Raw genomic sequence first — 23,573 nt, forward strand, 5'->3', positions numbered from 1 at the left:
TAGTGAGCTTGCCAGATGCTGGCAGCGAGAGGCTGGCTTGCTGACCCTTGAAGCGCACACCAGCTAACAAAAAGTGCAGCAGGGGTTGTGCTGAACTGCTCAGAGCACCCTCGTGCATTTTGTGAAAGTTCAGCTCTGTGCTTGGACCACCTCGTGCAGCTGCTGGTGAAACACATGGTGCAGAAGTTCACAATCATGTTCACTAATGGGGAAATAATGAAGCAGTTGGTGGTTTAATCCAATTTTTCTGATTTCAATTACTGGTTCATTTCATGTACAAAATGTAGATGGCAGGACAAGCTATATCATAAAATGTGGAGAAAAATATTTTATTTAGAGTCCCAATTATCATCACCTACATAACACATTACATCAGAGGGAATGTCATAACCACCTTGATTCTCTTATTTAACACACGTTGCTGCTTATTTAAGACACGTGGCTGTTTGACCTCACACACATATATTTATATATGAGAACACCTTGACTGTAACCCTATAACTGTTTATGAAACCTTTCATAAGGCGTGTGTGAACTCAATTTCTGAACTACTCCTAAATACTTGTGAGTGTGTGTTCATTCTGTTTTAATCTCTCTAGTGAGATACATAGCATAATGTACACTTAACCTAAACATATCCAGAGGCTTTGTTGTACACTGTATGCGGTGTATACAGTGTATTAACTGCATGCTTCTTAGCATCTATCCTCTCGTAATTCAGCACAAAGCATCTTTGTCCTGCTTTATCTCCCAAGGACATAAAGTCAGGAGACACTTTGTTTTCTCTCCGAGATATAAAGGTGCTACAGCCCGTCTATACCACACAGTTCACTTGTTGAGATCTTGCTTGCGTACGCACCGTCCAGGCATACAGTAAATAGACGATTTGATATTTCTCGTCGAACAGAATTAATATAACTGCCTTTTATCATGATACACTAGTAATAGACATCTCTGTAGGTTCAATAAAGATCTCTCGACGGCCCGCGAGGTCCTTTTTTTGGAGAGGCAAAATGTCCTCGACGTGTGTAGTAGCTGTAGAGAGGCAGTTGCTGTGGACACTTGTGCCTAAATGATTACTCTTGAATTTAGCATTATCTGCTTCGGGGGTTAGAGGTGTTTTGGAGACTATCATATGAGTAGTCAGATGGTTCTTTTTGGTCAAATGCTCATTAACAAAAGCACAGCCATTTGCCAGTTCTGAGATCATCCTTTAAAGCGTCCTTTTTCCACCACCAAAGTGAGATACTGTCTTTTATAATTTTAGTGGCCGCAATCCAACAGTGGCTGTTTGTTTTTTGGCCTCTATGATCTTTTTTGGAAACTTCCTAAAAATACAGTGTGGAACATTTACTGATAGCACTAATTCATGAATGTTTGTGTGCCTGGAAAAAAAAGTATATTAGAAGTAGATTATCCTCCCATCTGTAAATAAATAGACAAAGGATCTGCCATGGATAACGGGTGGCGGTGGCGGGTGTGTTTTTTGACAGAAAATGACGAAGTTGAACAAGCTGTCCTGTCAAAAAATATTTAAACTGTCCCTTACTTGTGTAGTGGTATTGTAGTCTGTGTTGTTGTTTGTTTGCCTGAGGAATTTATTTGAAAGCCGCACATCCTGTCACACTGAGATCCAGTTGGACTGAATGTGTTATCACATTGATCTGCCATGCTATTTGAGACATTTTAGTGGCAGTGGAACTAAACATGAACACTTAGATTAAATTTATGGGGGACTATAAAGAGTTAACAACAGCTCCAGTTAGTGTATGATGCACGGAAAAGAACATAATACAGTTATTCAAGCAATAGGGATTGAGCGGTGGCCATAACATTACACTGGCACTCTATAATTACTTCACAATGCTTCGACCAAGTAAGAGAGCATTGGAAAAAAAACGAGTTGTGAATTACTGGAATGCTATTTTACAGCGTTTGCATATTTTTTTAACTGTCCCTGGTGGCTTGAAATTGAAACTGTAGTTGTGAAGGAAGAATCACTGGTCTGTGTTGTAGGTGAAGAGCCAGTTCAAAGTACAGGAACAGGATGTTTCGTGCCGGACAACACCTGGTTGAAATGTAATTCATGCATTTTATAATGATCATCAGACATTTAGATATGACTGGTGATGTTGTGTTACAGCGTACAATTTCAGTCAAGGGAGAAAGAAGGGAAAAAAAATGTTGTGTAAAAATCTTGGCTCAACTTGTCAAACAGCCTACGTGCTTGTTGGTGATTTTCAGTGACTGCTATAAAGGCAAATCAATTAAATTGTGAGACTGGCGAGGTGTTTTTTTTTTCTTTTTCTGCTGCGTCTCCTGAAGTGAGTGTGATTTAGGTGCATTAGTTACCTCACCTGTTAATTGCTTTTACAACGTTATAGACGAACACTTGAATGTAACAAGAGACGCAACGCTCTAAATTACTCACATTCAATCAGGCGGAGATGAATATTCAGTTACCTAAAAGAATAATTTTGAATTGTGCTGATCAAAACTAAGACACAATAGCATTAGCTGTTTTAATTCCATTTATTTTTGTTGAGAAAAGTTTGAGATGACTGATTACGGCGAGCCGTAGCTGTAAATTGTTTTGTCTGAGGAGCAAAATGAACGCGTCTTTATTGAACACACCTTGAATTATCACCCGTCAGATCAATTATCACCTCATCACCTGAACGCTGCTTAGAAATCCCCAGCGTGCTCGCTACACATTTACATTGTGTGCTAAATTACATTAGATCACATATCCAAACCATACTGTTAAAAAGCAGGATTTTCTGGTAGTTTGTATGCTAATGCACTCGGGCTAAATGGATGATTGAAATTAATAATTACAATGTTGGACGGCGACGGTTTAAGCAGCAAGAGATTTCAAACAAACTCATAAATTACTATTAATTAGACGTAGCACAAAACACTCTTGATAAATGTGCATCAGATTCATGGAGGTGCTGTATACGCGCATGCATGGACATGATGAGCTTTTCACAATGCCCCGTGGCCCTTTTGTCTCCACATTTAAATGTATCAAGGGCCTTCAATATATGCTTGTAGTGTGTGTTGTAAGCAGTATTTGCATATTCAGGATGTATATTATTCACATGGCTGATACTGCTGCTTTCATAAGCACGCCTCTTATGTCTGTTCTCAACCCCATCCCCCATCTTCACCATTTTATCCCCCCCCCACCACCCCAACAGCCCCCCTTGATTAACTAATGTCCAATTCGATGCAGCGTATTTCATGAGCTTGTCACCTAATACAGGCAGCTGATTAACCTGGAGTCTGCCTGGTTGAAGTTGCAACCCTCCTCTCCCTCGTCTTCATTTTTTTTTTCTTCTTTTGCTCCCCCTTTCTCTCTTCCCCCACCCCTCCCTCTGTCTTTGTTGTGGCGGCAGCAGCAGAGCATGCATTGCATTGGCGGTCTGAAGCATTGTGTCTGATTTCCAGCAGACAAACTGACCTCTGGGGATTTATTGACAGCAAACTCCACAGAGGCAGACACAGAGAGCTGGGAGCATGGAGAGGCAGCCAGAGAGGGGCGGAGGGTGTTGGGGAAGGTTCGTAGGGAGGGAGGGAGGGAGAGGAGGGGGGGGGCACAGACGGGGAGACAGACAGATGGAAGAAAAGACGGCGAGAGAGTTTTGACGTGATGAAACAGGAAACAGGTAGAGGCGCACAGATAGGGATCAACACGAGGAGGGGAAAAATACACACCCCGATTTTAGTTTAATTAAAAAAAAAATTTTTTTTGAGGTGGAGCGTTAGGAAGTGAAAGAAAATGGCTGCCTCCTGCAAGGATCTAATTAATTTTGAAGGATCATCAGCCCCTTTAGTCCAAGGCAGGGTACAGGAGGGAGGGAGGGGAGGGAGGGAGACAGACCCCTGGGCTGATTAGAATTCACTGCAGGTAGGCGCTGGCTGCTGCTCACCCACTGTGTCACGGCTAAAATGGAATCACTGTTGTGAGTGGCAGTCTGGGCAACTGAAGCCTGCTTCCCTTGGCCTGCTCCTTTGTTGCCAGCATTCACCTCACTTTACCCCTTAGGCAGGTGGATTTACATGTCTGGGTGGCGAGGGGAAGCCGGGAGAGGGAACATACATGTTTGCATTGTCTAACAGAAGCCACGAAAAAAAGAAGAAAAAAAAGGGCCCATGGCATCAGAATACAGTAACCTCTCAAGCTAACTGCTGCTGGATGGAAAAAAAAGGTCAAATATTTGCCACTGTTATGGATTCAAGCATTTTGGCTCATGTTTGTGTGCACTACTTTCAAAAAAGGAAGGCTTTAACATGATATTTTTGTTGGTTTACACTTTCACTAAGTCAATTATGAATTATCTGAGTGGCAGCGGTTAGGTTAAGTCAAGGGTTACACCTTACGGTTGGATCTAGTTTTAAAGTTCGGTATTGGAACAATGTCTGGGCTTGTATTGAGGTAATAAAAGAGCTGAAGGTTACAGTTAGAGTTACGTTTAATTTTAGATTTAAGGGTTAAGGATTTCACCGTAAAATATATTTTCTTTCCTCTGACCAAGACGGAAGGACTAACCAGTGTGTGTGTGTGTGTGTGTGTGTGTGTGTGTGTGTGTGTGTGTGTGTGTGTGTGTGTGTGTGTTTTAGTGCCAAAGAATGATCCGTCTCAGTATCGAGTGATCACCCTCTGTTGCTAAACACGCTATTACTTGTCTATATCTAATCAGCAGATTTGTTAGTTGACAAGGACGTTTGGAGAAGCGCACGTCTCGCTGCCCGCAGTGCTTCTCAAAGTGGGGCCTGTGGACACAAAGCAGCCTGTGAACACACAGCTATTTCAGTTTTTACACTTTAACCCCTCCACTCTGGTTTTATCCCACATATTCTGTTTCTCTCCAACCATAAATAAAATTATCATCTTATTTCACCCTTTTAGAGGTCTAATGTGTATCTGTTACCTTGACACCTCTGTGTGTAAAAAAAAACAGAGGTCACTTGCTTAAAATCGCATACTTTTCATCTGTACAGTGCCTCAAAGCGGGAAGGTGTGCTCTCTGAAAGGGCTCTGGATTTGTAAAAGAATAATATGTGTCAACATTAACGTACAGGTCTGGTCAAATCCTAGCCTCACTCTGTTCATTCAGCAGCACACTGTTGTTACTGGCATTTCACAGAGAGCACTTGATGTTCGTGTTGTAGCCAGCTTACGAATTTTTTTTTTACCTTGTTAACAAAAAAACATTTAAGAGTGTCAGATCACACTTCTAATTACGATCCAACCTTCGGTGAATGATAAATATTCACATCCCAACACGCAGAGTAATTTCCACATACTTTTAAAGCTTTTGTTGGGTTGAAATATTTGAAGGCACTTTGACCAGGGTGGGAATAATAAGAGAGAAACTGCGAGGGCATTTTTCATTGGTTCAATGCATTTTTCTTCACCCCGCCTGACCTTAAATGATACCATGATGTGGTCTGGTTTTGTTTCCACTTTTGAGGTCAATCCTTTGCATAATAATGAGTGAGGCTTTCTAAGCTTTACCAAACCAGCTCATCACATGCTTAACGTTTGTTGAATGCCTGTCTTGTGTTTTTCAATGAATGCTTTGTGTGTTTAATATGTGACTTTTTTTCCTATTATTACAACTTCTAATGCTCCACATCTTTATTGGATATTGTCTTGTTTAATTTGTGGATTTTAAAATGAAAAAGAACACACACATGTCCACACACACTTTGGTGGGCGAGACCTTTTCTGAAATATTTAATCAGTGTAAATTTCCAATGAATTTAGATCATTTTTCCTTGGTATGGGTGGGGTTTTGTTGCCCAGCGGCACTGATAACTGCTTAGAGAAGAACTGGCTCTTACACCAATATTATTTCCAACCTTGATTTGTAATTGGTGGTCACACACATAGAAACGTCCCTTCGTCTCGCTTTGAAAACTCTTCACACATCTGTTGCAGCGTGTCGCTGGAAGATATTTTGTGTTAACTGTGGCTCCCGGTTCATTAAGGGAGTGGCAATATCGACGAGGCAGTATGTGGCATTAAGATTTGTCTTTGTCTTTTCTCTCCCTCCTCCAAACACTGTGGCAGAGCAACACATGATTTGGACAGAGAGGACTGACAGCCTTGCCTAGCACCCGGCCTCTGATCAGCCATCTCCACCAGCAAACTGAAGCTTGACCCGCACTTCATCACCAGCCACACAAGCATCTTCGGAACAAAACGTCATCTAACTGTGAGTACCCGACTGCTTCGCTTTTTATTTTTTCCCCTTTACGTGTGTAAGTTAGAAATAACTTAGCTGGAAACAAGCGTTAATACTTTGTGCGAACGCTATTACACTACTTCTGTAGTACATTTTAGCTAAATTCTACTTCATTTGGATAAACACATCTGTTACTATCAAACATGGTTTTATTGTTAGTACCACTGTTCAATTTATTTCTATTTATAACTGCATCCCAAATTATAATGATTTCTCCTCTCGTTTTCTTTCTATATATACAGCAGTTAAGTTACGTGTTGATTCTGACATTTCATCACCAGTGTGTTTCCATAAATATTTCATATTCATTGACAGACATAGTGTAAACGAATTATCTACAACATTTTTGACATGGATTTGTTCAGTTTCCAAGATCAAAATGAGGACATTTATCTTAGTTTAATAACTGTTCAAATAAGGTCAACTGCTTTAATTAAATTAAACTTAAGCATGTTTATATGCAAAAGAAATTAATTTTACAGCCATTATGGAAATCCACACAATTTGCATAATTCTTATACTTACTACCTCTCTAATTTAGATTTAGATTTTCATTCTTTTTCCCCTTTAACCGGGAAGAAAATCATCTTAAATTATCTTCCACACTGATCAGCCAGGTCACATCTAGTGTATTCCTAGGATAGTTAGGAAGCGCCATCACACTGAACACATGGCTAACAAAAGAGGCCTGTAGTCATGTAAGCCCAGTGCACCACCTAATGGCGGTTGGAGGAATTTCAGGAGAAAGAGAGAGAAACTTGTAATAATTAGATGGGAACCATCTTAATTGTCTTTCAGCTCGTCAATGTGGGATTTTTTTTAAACCATGATTCAAGAGACAAATTTAGCTCAGATGTTAAAATGATTTGTTCCTAAAATTATGAGACTGGAGCGAGGGAAAAAAAAGAATTACCATATCTGTTTTATCATTTTAACTCGTGTCTGTTTATAATAAGCATAACTACTACTTATGATATATTTAATTGATTGTAGTACTGTGATCTGGTTGTGTTTTCTAACATACAGCCAAAAATGTCCTTACATACAAGAGATCTTCTTTTTCTGATGCATTTGCTCGTAACTATTCTATTACATAGTATATATTTAATTATTCAATTACACAGTTGTATTACTCCTGATATATCAGTAATACTGTAAACCAACAATGTAAACATATTAGGGCTGTCAATCAATTAAAATATTTAATCGCGATTAATCGCATGATTGTTCATGGTTAATCCTGATTAATCACAAATTAATCACACATTTTTTATCTGTTCAAAATGTACCTTAAAGGGAGATTTGTCAAGTATTTAATACTTTTATCAACATGGTAGTGGGCAAATATGCTTACTTTATGCAAATGTATGTATATATTTATTATTGGAAATCCATTAACAACATAAAACAATGACAAATATTGTCCAGAAACCCTCACAGATACTGCATTTAGCATTAAAAATATGCTCAAATCATAACATGGCAAACTCAAACCCAACAACAACAGCTGTCAGTGTGTCAGTGTGCTGACTTGACTATGACTTGCCCCAAACTGAATGTGATTATCATAAAGTGGGCATGTCTGTAAAGGGGAGACTGGTGGGTACACATAGAACACATTTTCATTCACATATCTGGAGGTCAGAGGTCAAGGAACCCCTTATTTCATCGCCAACATTTAGCAGAAGTGTGGAGCGTTATTTAGCCTCCTTCACGACAAGCTAGTATGACATAATTCTTTAGGTTATCTAGTTTCATATGACAGCAGGAACTTCATTCTAGCTTTAAAACTGAGCCCACTAACATCCGAAACATCGATTGCATTTATGTGTTAAAATGAGTGATGTTAAAACGAATTTGTGTTAATGCATTATTATTGCGTTAAATTTGACAGCCCTACTCCTAATATATCAGTAATAATGTAAACTATCAATGTAAATATATTGTTGTTATATGTGGGGAAAAAAAGTTGCTAAGTTTTTGTCAAATTCTTCATTTTAGGTATAGGGGTGTGTTTAATCCAGTTGAATAATGCACAGTAGTGATTGTGTGTATGTCAGAGTTTTTAAGCCAGGTGTGTTGCTTCCTGCCTGCAGGTGACATCAGTTGCAAGGGGATGACCGAGCGCATTCATAACATCAATCTCCACAACTTCAGCAATTCTGTACTTGAGACCCTCAATGAGCAGCGCAACCGTGGGCACTTCTGTGACGTGACTGTTCGGATCCATGGAAGTATGCTGCGAGCTCACCGGTGCGTGCTGGCCGCTGGAAGCCCCTTCTTTCAGGACAAGCTGCTCTTGGGCTACAGCGACATTGAGATCCCTTCTGTGGTCTCGGTGCAGTCCATCCAAAAGCTGATTGACTTTATGTACAGCGGGATCCTGCGGGTGTCTCAGTCGGAGGCCCTGCAGATCCTCACTGCTGCCAGCATCCTGCAGATCAAGACCGTCATAGATGAGTGCACCCGCATCGTGTCCCAGAATGTGGGCCTGGCCGGGCCGGGGGGGTTCTCTGTTATACCAGGAGACTCTGGTCAGGAGACGCCCCGTGGCACGCCGGAGTCTGGCACCTCTGGACCCAGCAGCGACGCAGAGTCGGGTTATATGCAAGCAACATCAGACCGTGCATACACATCACTGTATTCCTACCCCGGCCTCACTCTGCAGAACGGCACCCGCGAGCGCCCCGTGTACATTAACCCTATGTCGACGAATTACGATCCGACTCTCAGCACTCAGAAGGACCCGCAATCTCAAGATCCGCCCTGGATGAACCGCATCCACGAGAGATCGCAGCCGGTCGACCGCTTCATCTCCGTGGCAGAGTCCACCCACTGCCGCAAGCAGCCCCGACCGGTACGCATACAAACAGGAGGGATGCACATAAAGCAGGAGGCCGAAGACGAGTACAGCTGCTACGGCAATTTGGACTGCCAAGACGACACTGACCATAATGAGGGCGTGGAGAGTGAATCCAAGGTTGAAAGTTTTGACTCAGGGGTGAGCTCCTCCATCAGCACTGAGCCGGATGCTATGGAGCAGCAGCCGTACCTGACGAGCTTCAGAGACAGCAGCGACGGTCAGCAAGGAGAAGGAGGTCCAGTGCATATAGAGGTCAATGACTCATCCCCGGAGCAAGTGCAAGACGCAGAGGACGGGGACACATCCCACAGCACTAGTGACAGTAGCATGATGCAGACCCTGCCAAACCCAGTCATGTCCCGGTCCCTGCCAAGTGCCCCGCACTACATGCGCCAGGCAGAATCACTCACCAGCAATCTGAGGATGCCGCTCACCGTGACCAGCAATTCCCAAGTGATGGGCACTCCTGGAAGCACCTTCCTGCCCGGACTCTTTCCCACACAGCCGGTTAGAGACAACAAGCCTTTCCTTTACCTTCCCGGCCAGCAGCAACCCCAGTACGTGGCCGTGCCGTCCCCTGCGATGCCACCATTCTCGAACCCCATGTCGGTACAGCAAGATCCAGCCCAGCAGCAACCGGCCCTAGGAGTACTCGGTCCGGGGGAAAAGAAGCCCTATGAATGCACTCTCTGCAGTAAAACCTTTACTGCCAAACAGAACTACGTCAAACACATGTTTGTCCATACTGGTAAGTCCAAATGTCTTATTTGTTTAGCAAGCTCAGTTAAATGATTGCACTATTCGTAGTTAATGTAGGTTGTAGTTACAGAAATACTATAGAAATATTTTTTGGTTAGTGGATGTCGGACTGTAACATCAGAGGTCTTATTTTAATTATGATATGAATTGAAATGATTATTAATGCTATTATTGCAATGACAACATACTAAAGCATTAGTGCTGTGTCCTTTTAACACAATACATACGATGTGTACCCAGCAGGGTTTGTGGTTGCAGTTTGTTCACACTGAGAAAGTGACTAAATGAATACCAACTGTAAAACAGTATACTATGAAGATTAGTACATAAAACATACAGTGTATAGTATTCATATGTTAGCCGTGTTTCTTTACTGGAAAAGTATGAAAACACAGCCTCAAATATGACATTCACTGTGCACTGCTTTCCTTGAGCACTGCCGGCCTTATCAATCATAAACTGTAGAAATCATCATCACAGATGTATAGAATTAGATATCATATAATTAGAAGATTGCCTACTCAAGTAGCCATTATTATTCATGAGACTCCATTGCTTGTCCAGAGCCACCTGTGACGGCTATTTCAAACCAAATTTCCCATTTTTACTCACACAATCAGGCCGAGCAGAGCGACGACATATTGAGAAGAAAAGTCACTGATTGATCGGTCCCGTGAGACGAGATCTGAACGTCTCATGACAATCAATGACGGATTACCTTTAAAAATATTATTCAAAAACAAACATGATATCAATATGATTTAGCATAATATTGTATCGTTGTCCCTATGTGATTACCATACATATACAACATAAATAGTTTTAATTTTGGAAAAAATAGGTACTTTGGCAAAGGTAATATATTACATTTTCGCAAGGCACCTCGATGCGAGATGAAGGTGAGGAAAAACTCCAACAGTCATTACAAAAGAATGGAAACTCCTAAAAATATGAATTTGTACAATACACCCCCAAAATAGCTAAAAGACAGTGGACAGACCAATACATCACACACATGTGCAGCAGGGGTAATTGGCTGCAATCAAAAAAGAGACAAAACCGATGGCTTTTCAGTTGTACGAGATATTGTATTACATATATAATAGCAAAAAAAGCAGTATATATACCTGTTATATATATGCAAGCTCCACACTGCTGATCTGTAACTGATCTGAGCAGCAAAACAGAGAGAAAGAAAAAAAAAAAGTGATAAAGTAAAAGTATAAATTATTGGCTTCATTAAATCCAAACAGGTAGCTACACATTAATTCAGTCGCTGCAGCAAACAGTAGATACACAGGACTTCATTAACTTCCATGATACAAATTACCTATTCGCAGTTTTGTCAGTCTCTTCCTCTACCTGTTAGATTTATGTAATTAATAATATGTTAATATTTTACAGCCAAGAATGTCACAATTATGTAAAATGAGCTTATGTCTGAACAAACCAAATAGATGCATAAATCATATGGAGATTAACATTATTGTGTTTTTCAAATTCCTCCAATTTTTCCAATAACTGCATCAGAGCTACATTATAGGAAACCTTTTCTCACTATGCATACAGCGCATAGTGGAACAAGCTAATACAGGTTTGAATAATTCCTGTTCTGTACTGGAAAAGTAGCACTGGTAGAGTCAAATATTGCTGCACAAGTTCTTCCATATTTCGTAAACCTAATCCTCAAAATGTGTCTCTTCTTTTTTTTTTCTCCCTTTGCTAATAATGCTTTTGTCTTGCATGTACATGCAGGTGAGAAGCCTCATCAGTGCAGCATCTGCTGGCGCTCGTTCTCCCTGAAGGATTACTTAATCAAACACATGGTGACACACACAGGGGTGCGGGCCTACCAGTGCAGCATCTGCAACAAGCGCTTCACCCAGAAGAGCTCTCTCAACGTCCACATGCGGCTGCACCGTGGAGAGAAGTCCTATGAGTGCTACATCTGCAAGAAGAAGTTCTCGCACAAGACCCTGCTGGAGAGGCACATGGCCCTGCACAACACAGGCAGCACCATCACGGGGCTGTCGGGGAGCGCGGGCCCCCCGGGCCCGGTCTCCATTCCCATGCCCATGGCCGTCCCAGAGCCTGGTGCCGGAGTGGTGGCCCTCGCCATGCCGGTGAGCGGCGGTGCCGGAGTAGGGGCCGGGGTTGGAACAGAAGTGGGTGTAGCTGCAGAAGCGAGCTGCCAAGAAGGGACCACCTATGTGTGCTCCGTCTGCCCTGCCAAGTTCGACCAAATGGAGCACTTCAATGACCACATGCGAATGCATGTCTCCGATGGATAAGTACTAATAGATAAACTTCTTTCAAAAAGAATGACAAATAAAAATGGCACTAGATTTTCCTTTTCTTATTTTGAGGTATGAAGAGTAATGAGTATAGACACTGGCACATTAAGTTTCCCAAAAAAAAAAGATTATTATTTTTTTTTCTTTCTGTTATTCTAAAAGAAAAAAAAGATGGTGGCCTTAAGGCTTAGTAGTTTGATATTGATCTACTGGATGGATCCTAACTACAGGCCTCTAAATGTATGCTTTCCTAAAATACTGATTTATGTGTTGAACACTACCGAAAGGCCTACGAAAGAAACACATACACACAGACACACCTTTAGTGTAGATACGTCTGAATGAATATACATGTGCATATATGTTTGAGCGTCTGTGGATTTGCATGTGTCTGTCTGTTCGCCCAAGTGTGTGTGTGTGTGTGTGTGTGTGTGTGTGTGTGTGTGTGTGTGCGTGCGTGTGCGTGTGTGTGTGCGTGCGTGCGTGTGTGTGTGTGTGTGTGTGTACATTGCCATGAAACATAAATCATGGTAGTTGTGAACCCATACTGACCAGTTTGGAAACTATAGATGTCCAAGCTTACTGTGGTATAATTTACAACAACAATAACAAAAAAAAAATCACCTGGGGTTGGGCTACATATTCCCTCTAAAAAAATATACTGATGGTCACAAGATTGCCTTCTTATGTAAAATTTAAAAAAGGAGAGTAGTTAATTTGACACTGGGTTTTATTTATTCCTATGGTATTAAGGGATTATAATGCAGCTGTTGTCACGGTACCAATTTCAATCATTTTACTGAAATGTTGACTTCCTGTCGCCGTTGGCGGCGGCGGGGGTAAATATTTCTCACATGTTTTGTAATTGTCGTCCATGCATTTTGACGGTTGAGTTTACTAAAAAAATTAGGGTGTGTTGACGAGACAGTATTTGAGCAAAAATATGTTTCTTTTTTTCTGAAGTTTGGAGTTTAACTCATTTGCATACACTGCCACTAATATCCTACTAAACGACTGTTAAGGCTAGTAGACCTCTTCCATTTCAAAACATGAGAAAAAAAGAAAGATTCTTTTGCTGATGGTTGTTTTTTATTTTAGCCTTCTGACGTTCACAGTTATGGCAGGCTGGCATATGCGACTAAACTCTCTCCTTCATAATTGCTGCTCCTTAACTCGCACCTGACTGTTATGGGATGTAGATTGAAATTGTCACTTGAACTATTGTTATTGAGTAGCCTACATGGTTGTAAATTGATAATTATAATATAAGGGTGGGGGGTGGGAGGGTAGGCTTGTTGTTGATTGGATCGGTGTTAAAGAGGGAGGGATTTAATTGGAATCAATCGGAAACAAATGCCATCCTGATCCGAGAGCCTCTGTATAACCCGTTCATTACTATTGCAAAGCTATTTCAGCAAGTGGGAGCTAAATGCATTTATGTGTTGGCTCTCCCTGAAGGCTCCTGCAACGTTTTGAAAGGAAATACAGTCTCGAAGCAAAACAAGTAGCTCCATTGAAACCATTCGTGATATACCACAAGTTGCAGACGGACTTTCTAGACGATAGTATACATTCCTGATTTTTCTAAAAATAAAAACCTAGACACAGCATGTACAGAATAGATTTTGGAAGCTAGTGTGCGCAAGTTGTCATCCATGCATCACATCACGTAAATGCTCATTTCTGATATTTGAATTGTTTTGTATTGCTTTTTATTCGAAATAGGACACACACACACATACACACACACACACACACACACACGTACAACTGCCTGCAACTGCAATCTGAAGGATTTGCTCCTTTATGTGAGCAAACACTTTTCGTAGTTGTATCGTTAAAAGAATAACTAACTGCATTACAGTACAGTCTTAAAAAGACCTGCTGTAGATTTAAAAAAACAAAAAACAACAAAGTGCTACTTTGCACATTTTCTTAAAAATGCCTGTGCTTAATATTTAATCATTTTTCCTTAAATGAACTTCTATGATTTTTCTTTTATTCAATTTCAAAGGAAAAAAAAAAAACATTTTTTTAAATCTTGATAAGTGGACTGCATTATTTTCTTGCATATATGTTGCACTGCTTAAACCAATAAGTGCACTACTGTTAACAGAGATATTATAGTTTTAGAAAAGAGGATTTTTTTTTTTTTTTTAAATCTAACATTTGGTTGTAGAGTTCACATGTTAATAGAATAGCTTTGTTTCAATTTATTCATTAAGTAATTCAGCGGTTCTTGGCTTTTGTTATCGCTTGCAGTTACCTACAGTATATCCTCGTGCCGTGTTGATGCAAGCATTTATTTTTATTTAAATATGTACCATTACGTGTGCTCATCTACGTTTTAACCTTTTGGATTCATTCTTTTTATGGAGTCAGCTCCCTATAACAGTTAATCAATCTCTTTAGAAACAGACAGAATTTTTCCTACGAGAACATCCAAGCCAAACAACATTAACAGTGAAACAGTAATAATAAACGCAACTCCCGTCCGTTGGCGGAGGTAATAATAATAATAACTATTATTATCTTATTAATAATACATTTATATTGTGTGTGTAACATAAATGATACGTGTGTCCTAGAACAACTTTGTGTGGTTAAAGGTGTGGGGAGGTGATGGAATGCAGCTTCTTTGATATCTTGTCTGTCGGTTGTACACAGTCGTGTCCCTTCCTTAGTGTTCGTATGTCTGTGAGTGTCTGTGTGGTTATAAAGCCTAATCAAACTGTTAATAAGTGGAATATCTGAACTGTAGGGCTTCCTTTGCAATATGCAGAGCAGGTACTATGTATGAGAAGCAGCTCTCCAAACCCTTTTGGGCTAATACGCCACCTGTTGTTCGGAGATTTGACGGCGGAGTCAAGTACTGTTGTACTTCCGTTTGGAGAAGTTCTATCCAGCATTTAGAATTTTCATATAATTGCTACTAGATTTCTGATCCCTGTGGTGAAGTGAAGTCAAGTGATGAACATGTGAGAGATTCTGGTTTCTCCAAAAAAAAAAAAAAAAAGGTTAGGTGAGGTCAGTCCTCAGTAAAAGTAGCACATTATTTAACATTTGATTGGGCCTGTCTCCTTATGGTGCGCATTATAAGCCTAAATTGTTCCCTGTTTGTAGCTGTCGTTGCCGGGATGGCGATATTGCTGCATGCTAGTGCTATATTTGTCTCTACACAGCACGTGGAGGGTAATCTCATGCCTTAACGGACAATGCACTAAATAGAATATGTAAGCAACTGCCGAGATCTCTTTTCCAACAGTACTGCCACATGTTATGGCGCACAGCTCACAATGTTGGTGTTGTTGTCTGTTCAAGTTAAACACTGCCAAACTAACACCGTCACTTCTTCGAAGGCAGAGAATTGTTTCAGTGTAACGTGTGTGTGTGTTCGGTAATCTAGCATTCCTTCATGGCACCTAAATTTTTACATATTTTGTGTAAACACATATATCAAATGCACTATTGACTGTAGCTAGATGAGTACAACCAGCTTTGTGGTATCATTGGTCTAAATAGTAGGTTAAGTAGCTCAATGTTTGAAATATTTGATTTCAGAATTACACTATCGATTGTTTCTCTATCTTCTTCTCTCTTATTTTTTTTTTGGAATAACAAAAGTAGCCAATCTCAACGTTATCCGGATGAGGGCTAATAACTCGTCCCATCGTCAGTTCTTGTATCATACGGTGTTTTGATAGCAGACCAGGCTCGTAAAGGGGAAAAACCTTCTCTCCAGTGTGTCATAACGTGCTATAGCATACCCTAACCCTCCCCTGTTGCATTAGCATCACACGCTCTCCACTGTCCATAGTTATATATTCCTTATACTGCTTCAGCTACTCGTGGTGGTGCTTATTAATTCTCTTTTCTCTCAGTGTTGCGAAAAAGTCGGTTAAAAATCGTTGAAAAGTTGCAACATTATCCAGAAAATAAGTCCTTATCTCAATCGTGCTTCTTCTAGTTGTTAGTTTGAAAAAAAGAAAGAAAAAAAAACAGAAAAAAAAGTCTTTATGTTTGCAAAGTGTTCGCATATTTTCCAGAACAAAAACATATTGAAAAGTAGATACTAGCCTTGAGCCTGCAGCTGTTTGTATTGTGTTTCAAATATATTACTGTTCATGTTTTGTTTATCTAGTGTAGAGACACAGGGTCTACAGTACATTGTTGTCCTTCTTGCAGTATGTTTAATTCATCGTTATACTTCTTTATTTCAGACTTCCTCCTGCTTTTGTTTTTAATGGTGATCATAGTGGTGTTGTTTATACATACATAGCTTTCACGCAACTGGATAAAGGATAGTCAGTTATTGAGTCATATTTCACAGTGTACTATATATATGCTTATATGCTTTGCATTGAAAACAAGGAAATGGAAGATAGTAATGGTGAGGGTCATGTTGAGTAAGGAACAGGTTCGTTTTATTCTGATAAGCATGCGTCTGTCTTCCTGTTTGTCTTTCAGTCTGTCTCCACACATTTTTTTTAAAGTCAGATCTTTTTTATTTAAGCTTGAATGAAGTCACAAAGTGAAGAGTAGAATACAGAAAACACATCCAGATAATTTTTCTTTTTTGGGCCTTCAACAGTACACATAAGAATGAAATAGATAACTTCTTACAAATATATATACGATATATATTTAAGTATCACCATCTCCACACAGATGAAGATTACATTTACAATTTAAAGACATACTTGCAGCTAGAGTATACAGTATACAGTACCATGTGGGATTTAGGGGATATGCCTATCAAGTGCCTATCAGTACATACAGCAACTATACAGAATATTCATAGTTTTTCTCTCCTACATTGCACAGATACAGTATATACACAATGGTCTATTAAAAAAAATACTATTTATACTACTACTGCTAAGACCTACATCCTAAGAGAACCCTTTAAAAATGTTCTATTTCATATACAGTAAAAGCTACATCTGCAAGTTTTATTTTTTATCCTACATCTATACGGTCTGGAGGATTCAAAGATATAAAATGCAATCACATTTTTTTAAATGAAATATACAAATAGGTTGAGTAGAAAAATATTATGTAATCTTAAAATTGAATGACCTTTTTTTTCTTTCACGTTGCTCTCTCTCTCATTGCTGTTTGGCATTTTACACAATGCCAGTTTTAGTTTCAGTTTTTCGCCATTTGCAAACAAGCCATATACTGTACTGTATGTTTGTGGGGGGGGAAGGGTAGTGGCACTTTGTGAACAGCAGAGGGAGCCACACATCAACTGGTGAAGTTAACACTGCCTGCCACAATGAACAAAATATCGAAATATCGAATATTTGGATTTTTTTGATTCAGTTGTTGGTAAATATTGCCATTCTTCAGATTGGAATAGCATCTATAAGCATGGCAGTAGTTACCCACAATGGCACTTTGTGTCCTTTGCCCTTGATGACTCTATAACATGCAAGCCACTGCCCAGTTCCCCCACAACGACCATTAAAGTTTTATCTTATCTGACGGCCTTGTTGTTTACGTGCAGCTTGAAATTGTAAAGGGCAAGCAACGAGCAGCGTGAAAAAAAAAAAAAAAGAAACTGGTCATTTAGATATTTATAACCACTCCAGTACTTGGATGCAAAATGAGATTACAAATTTAGATAAGATAAAATAAGATTTATTAGTCCCACATCGGGGAAATTCGCAAATTAAAAATTACATTCAATTAAATTGAAAGTTTTGGCAACAGCGGACACACACAAAGAGCATTCAAACGTCTTTAAGTGGTTGGTTTAACAACGTGAAAAAAAAACTAAAAGAAAATCTAGTAGAATAAAAAGCAAGTTTCAGGACCGAGTGGCTGCGAGATAAAAGGTTTTGGGATGGCTTATTATTCTGTCCCCTGTGGACTAATTAGTTTTCTCTGTAACCTTCTCCAGCCTAGTTACTGTGCCAAATTTAGGAGGGGAAAAAAACAAATTGCACCACTATTGTTGAATTAGATGTGAGAACAAAAGCAGACAAAAATCTTTTTTTAAATAAGAAATTTCTGCAAAACCTATAACATAATATATTACATCAAATTAAAATGCATCATACCAAAAGCAAGTGATTGCCTTTATTTTGAATCTTTAAATCCTCCATAATACATAGTTTTCAAGTAAATAGGAGAAAACAGCTATGATAAACAAATGCACATTTTGAAGGCTTAGTTTCATAGACATTTAATGTTAAAATGAAGCATAATAATAATAATAATAATATAGGCAATGTGATATAGCTAGTCCCTGTCATCCAGCCGTCACACTGTGACGCAAACACAAACAGCATCTATTACAGTCAAACATCCAGATTTTGATTTTGAGCTTCACACACACTCAGTGAAGCAGATTTTTAAAGTACGACGCAGCTAAACTAAGCTATAACATCTACATTATATTCACTATGACGCTTTCTCCGAACATGCAGTTATTACACTACCCTGATGAGGTTTTTAATAAACATCACCATCAGGTTAACTACCATCCATCAGTCCAAATGAAGCATGCAGTCCTGTCTACACAGCTTCTTTCTTTCCTGTAGGGGAGTTCTTTGTTTTTGATGGAGCACGAGCTATATTTTGAGTGTCCCTCGATAACAGGCTTTCTGTATCTTTTTTATCACAGTGATGAGGAGACTTGGGCGTGATTTAGCCTCTGAAGACTAAACATTGAGCCTCTTTGTGTTCTCACTCGTCTTTTTTTTTGTTGTTGTTTTTTGGCTTAGTCCAGCTTCGACGAGACAATTAAACTAAAAACATGCATTCCTGTTCAAGTCCAGATCATTCCAACTCCTAGTCTGGCATTCGTTTTTCCACGCTTAACTAACCTTTTACACATCTGTTGGATATTTGGTCATGTAGTAGCAAACATTGCCCATTACATCAAAAGTTTAGTATATTTCCCTCAAATAGATCACTTTTTTAATCTCATAATTCAAAAATTTTGCCACAAACCTCATGAGCTTATGCTTGTGTGGGCCGGTTTCTATAACCAACATGCACTATGCTATCACTCTGTTTCTCTATGTAGATCTCTCTTTCATAGTGCAGAGAAATAAAATACAAAAAAAGCAGCAAAAAGATCACTGTCTCAGCCAGCACGTAGTCCGCCAGAATGGACATGCAGATCCAAACTTTTAGCACTGTAATGTACCTAAAGGAGGCCGGTGGAGGTCATTTGTAAAGCGGGGCCATGCTAATCATTAGAAGTCAAATGATAAAAAAAAAAAAAACTGTACTAGACAATGTTTGTTTTCATAAACCAAAGAATGGTTAAGTTAATTTAAGTTTTACGGAGAAAATAACATTTCTTTTTTCTATGTGTGTGGGGTTCCTGTACGATTAGGGTTAGATCGCTACGGTTGTTTTTCTTTGTTTTTCTTCTCATTGCCGGGTGCTTGTGAAAATGCATCTGTGTGTTTTTTGTCACTTGATCGGTTGTTTATAGTTTTGTGGTTGTGTTCATTTGTAGACCAAAACAGACCTTTTTTTTATAAGAAATGCAACAAAACATAAAAATGAATCTGACACAGTAGCTGTGATGTAAAGTATTGCATGTTAAAACATGTATAAGATTGTAAATGTTGCATCGTTCCTCTGAGAAAACACACAATAATCACCGGTCTTCTATACACACATTTAGCAAATCAGTGTAGACCTGTTCACCTTCACATTGGATTAAATAGTTTTGTGATAGCGGTTTTTCTTCGAATATTGGCGCCGTCTAATATTTCAAAGCTGTCCCTAAAATACTAATCTGACCTTGTGACTTTGAGTAGCCATTTATACTTGAGATGGACCAAGATGTTAAGTTTGCACATATTTGTAGGTTGTTTATTAAGCCAAAAAAAGGAATAATGATACTTTCAGTCTCAGCAATTCAAGCCAATTCAAGCTGAGCTGTTCACGGTCTCTAAATATTACAGTCTTTCATGTTCACTGAAAAGAAAAAGCATCAGCAATCACTACACGATGAAAATAAATTAAAAACCAAACTGTAACACCAATTTAAATATCACAACGTGGTCCAAATATTTATGAAACATATATTTTTGTAACGACACATCATCTGCGCGCGGAATGTAAACCATTTGGCTAAATTTGAGGATATTTTATTACTGTATTAAGGTCTAATTCAAGGTGAATCTGCTGTATATTTTTCATCCTGTGTGTTCAAAATAGGAATTACTGTAATTCGGGCGATGTTTTGTACCAGAATTTCTCAAACATTGGCATTACAAATCAGAAACGACGTGTGCCCTAATAAAAGCAGCTTTTTTCTTTCATCTGGCTTTCAGGCTTTTTGCTGCCATATCTTGTATGTAGATGCTTTTTGTAAACATGCACTTGAGTTGAACTATGAGCTTATAAATATGTGTATATTTTGTTAGGCCTATACGTTAGCTTGATATTTTATTATTTCCCTAAAAAAACTTCTCCTATATAGTTCTAAACTTGGCAGAAGTGGAGCTGTTGTAGTAAAAAGGTAGTTAACATCATAACTAAGCAACCCTGAAATATATGCTGCAGTAATGTGTTTTCAGTTTGTTTTTTTTGATAATTTATGCTCCAAGTTGGTTTGTATTTTATTATTATTGTTCTGAAACAAGCTTGTTTGAAATGTATCGACTGCTGTTTTGAAAGAGGGGATAAAAGTTTGTTGTGTTTTTTTAAAAAATGTATGTGCAAGGACGATTTTTATAATATGATTTGTCAAACACTGGACTGGAGCGAGTTTTCCAACATTTCCAAGTTGAGAGATTTGTATTTGACAGACATAACTGCACAGACGACACCCGGTTAGCACAGACGCGAGCTGACAGACAAGCACATCCTCCCGGCTGTACAGGGGAGGGTGACTAACATGGCCGCCATCCTCCCGTTCAAAATAGGAGTCAGTTAGATGTAAGAAGTTATGACATTTCCTTTGTGCTGGTTAATTGCATCCGTTGGGTGATGGGTTATATATATAATAGGAAGTATTTATTAGGGTTTTCCTTCCAAATTGCTGCGCGGCATCCACTGGTGACAGATTATTTTTTTGTTCTTTTCTGAAAAAGAGAGCGCTCTCTTAGATATTCAGAAAAATTGTAAAGGGATACCACTTGACAGCTATCCAGTTATCAGAATCACCTGGTATGTTCCTGCTATGGTAGAGCAGATATGAGTCTCATTATCCCAAACCACCACTTCTCAAACCAGAAAAGAGATTTGCACTAGACTTATTTTGGTCTTCTTCTATCAAAAGCAATATAATTCACTCAACACATTTTGAACCACAGTTGTCGCCCATGCTGAGTAAATGGTGATATTTGATTTGTTTTTGTATTCAAAGGTACAGAAATCGGACGCTTTTTTTAAATGCACATCCACATATTGTTGTTTGTAGAAGTTTTGTTTTTTTTAATTATTATTTTCCCGGTAGTACCCCCGGAGTATTAGTGTCCAGATTTGAGGGGCATTAAAACTTGTTGTTTCCTCCTGTGATTGTTTTGGACAAATCAAGCAGCTCTGAAAGCGAGAGACGGGATGTATGAGGGAAGGAATCATTTCCCATCAGTTTTCATCACACATTTTGAAGATAAATACCAAAAGTTAAACCCAGCTGTCCACTGTCGTGCACACCTTTCCCTTAAAAAACACTCGTCTTCTCTGCATATTTGGTCACTTTGAGTGCTTTATTTTCTGGGATGTTACAAAAAAAATGCTTTAAAGTGAAATAATACTTATTAGAGGGGCGGGGGGGGGGGATTCCAAATGCACCTTTTTTGTCATATAAACACAGCATCATTGGCTACGTATGTAGAGAATCTGTGTCCACCATCCTTTTTCCAACAACGTCACTCACAGCAGCAGTAATTACTGACCTTGACGTCATTGTTTTGTTGATGGATAAGTGTAAATTTTTGAATAATTCACAAACAGCGAAACTTCACCATTTTATCTGGATGTAGTAGCTTTTCCTGTTTTCACCGCTTCGTGGTGTTGTTGAAAGATGTTGCGGTTTGTCTAAATATGTTGCGTGTTAGAGGAAGCATAAGTATGTGCCTTCTTGTAATCTCCTTGGTGAGCTTGTTATTATTGAGAAGCTGAAGCCAGCCAATTGTGTTTGCACTAAAACCAAATTGCTTTTTGTGATGTGGACTATTTAAGCAAGCTTGTTGCGTCACTTTAACCGTACAGTATGCATGAGGGTGAAATTGGTAAGTCTAGGGCTAGAGCTCTCATCTGTTGACCTGTAAACCAGTGCAGCTTAGAGGATCTTGTGAATATATCTTGGCTTAGTTTCGCATTCAGTTTTTCAATTCCATCTCCTTACTCATCAAGTTTGTCACAGTTTCAAAAAAATAAAATAAAAATAGGAAAAAAAAAACAGCAAATAACACATACCATGAATACAATACAGCTTTTTCTTTCACATGCCACAGTTAGAGAGTTACACAACTGCAGTAGAGATGTCCATTTCTCTGAATCCATGGGAATGCATGAGTATACGAGGTCGCCTCAAGACTATTGGTCAAATTAATTTAGGTTGTTTTTGAGAACTTGTATTTATTACACATTTTGTCGACATCTAAGAAAGGCCTACATGCTTTGAGTCTTACAAATGCACCTTATTCATGTAAGTCCATGTGGGGAAAAAAAAAAGGCTGGCAATGTAATATCTCTGATTTAGCACCTTACTACACAGCATGTTTTCACTTTATGCCAGTTTAGCTATTCTTCCATATGTATGATTTCGAAAATAAAATCTCATATTTTGTGAAAATTGTTTCATGGGATGTGCCAAAGTTTGGAGGCGATCTCCCAAGTGTTTATGCTTATCATTTTCTTTTTCCTCCTCCTTCGGTTATAGCAATGGTATGTCAAAAACTTTCCTATAACAGTGTGTGGAATCAATTTATCTCAGCAAACAGTATCATTACTTGCCATTTTACAATAAGCCCTGTATTTCACATATATTTACCAGTGATGTGTATTTGTTATTATAAAGAAAATAGCCGTAAAAGCTTCATTATGTTACATAATATTGTGACTTTTTTCGAAAAACTGTGAAGACTTATCTTGCATATACTTTATACAGAAGTATTAAGCCTTAATACAAAAGACTAAAAAAAGTGTGGAAGAATAAACTGATTGTTGCTAAGTAAGGATGATTTTTGTAAATGTTACCAGCACTTTTTTTGTAATTTTCACTCTCTGAGGTATTGTACAAGTTCAAGCTGTTTGTGAAGTTTGATTATGAAGGAATAAAAACTAGTACTTTCCTGTACTTCACAGAAAGTCTTGTTGCCGTTTTATTTTTCTGCTCTTTCTCCTGGTGGTCTCCTTGTGAATATACCCCTAATGTGTTATTTCTGCCTATTCTAAAATGATTTGTATTTTAATATTTCT

At 38.9% G+C, this 23,573-nt stretch overlaps 1 protein-coding gene across 1 annotated transcript in view; it reads left to right on the forward strand.

Annotated features, from left to right (window-relative positions):
* Positions 1 to 23,462, forward strand: part of zbtb20 (zinc finger and BTB domain containing 20) — a 32,786-nt gene extending 9,324 nt beyond the window's left edge. Inside the window, exons 2-4 of the mRNA XM_074611704.1 lie at positions 6,083 to 6,227; positions 8,354 to 9,868; positions 11,635 to 23,462. Coding sequence (XP_074467805.1) covers positions 8,374 to 9,868; positions 11,635 to 12,170 — 2,031 coding nt within the window. The 5' untranslated portion in view covers positions 6,083 to 6,227; positions 8,354 to 8,373 and the 3' untranslated portion in view covers positions 12,171 to 23,462. The remainder of the gene's footprint in view (positions 1 to 6,082; positions 6,228 to 8,353; positions 9,869 to 11,634) is intronic.
* The last annotated feature ends 111 nt before the right edge of the window (positions 23,463 to 23,573 follow it).

Source organism: Sebastes fasciatus, chromosome 16 (assembly GCF_043250625.1).
Source record: "Sebastes fasciatus isolate fSebFas1 chromosome 16, fSebFas1.pri, whole genome shotgun sequence".
NCBI lineage: Eukaryota > Metazoa > Chordata > Actinopteri > Perciformes > Sebastidae > Sebastes > Sebastes fasciatus.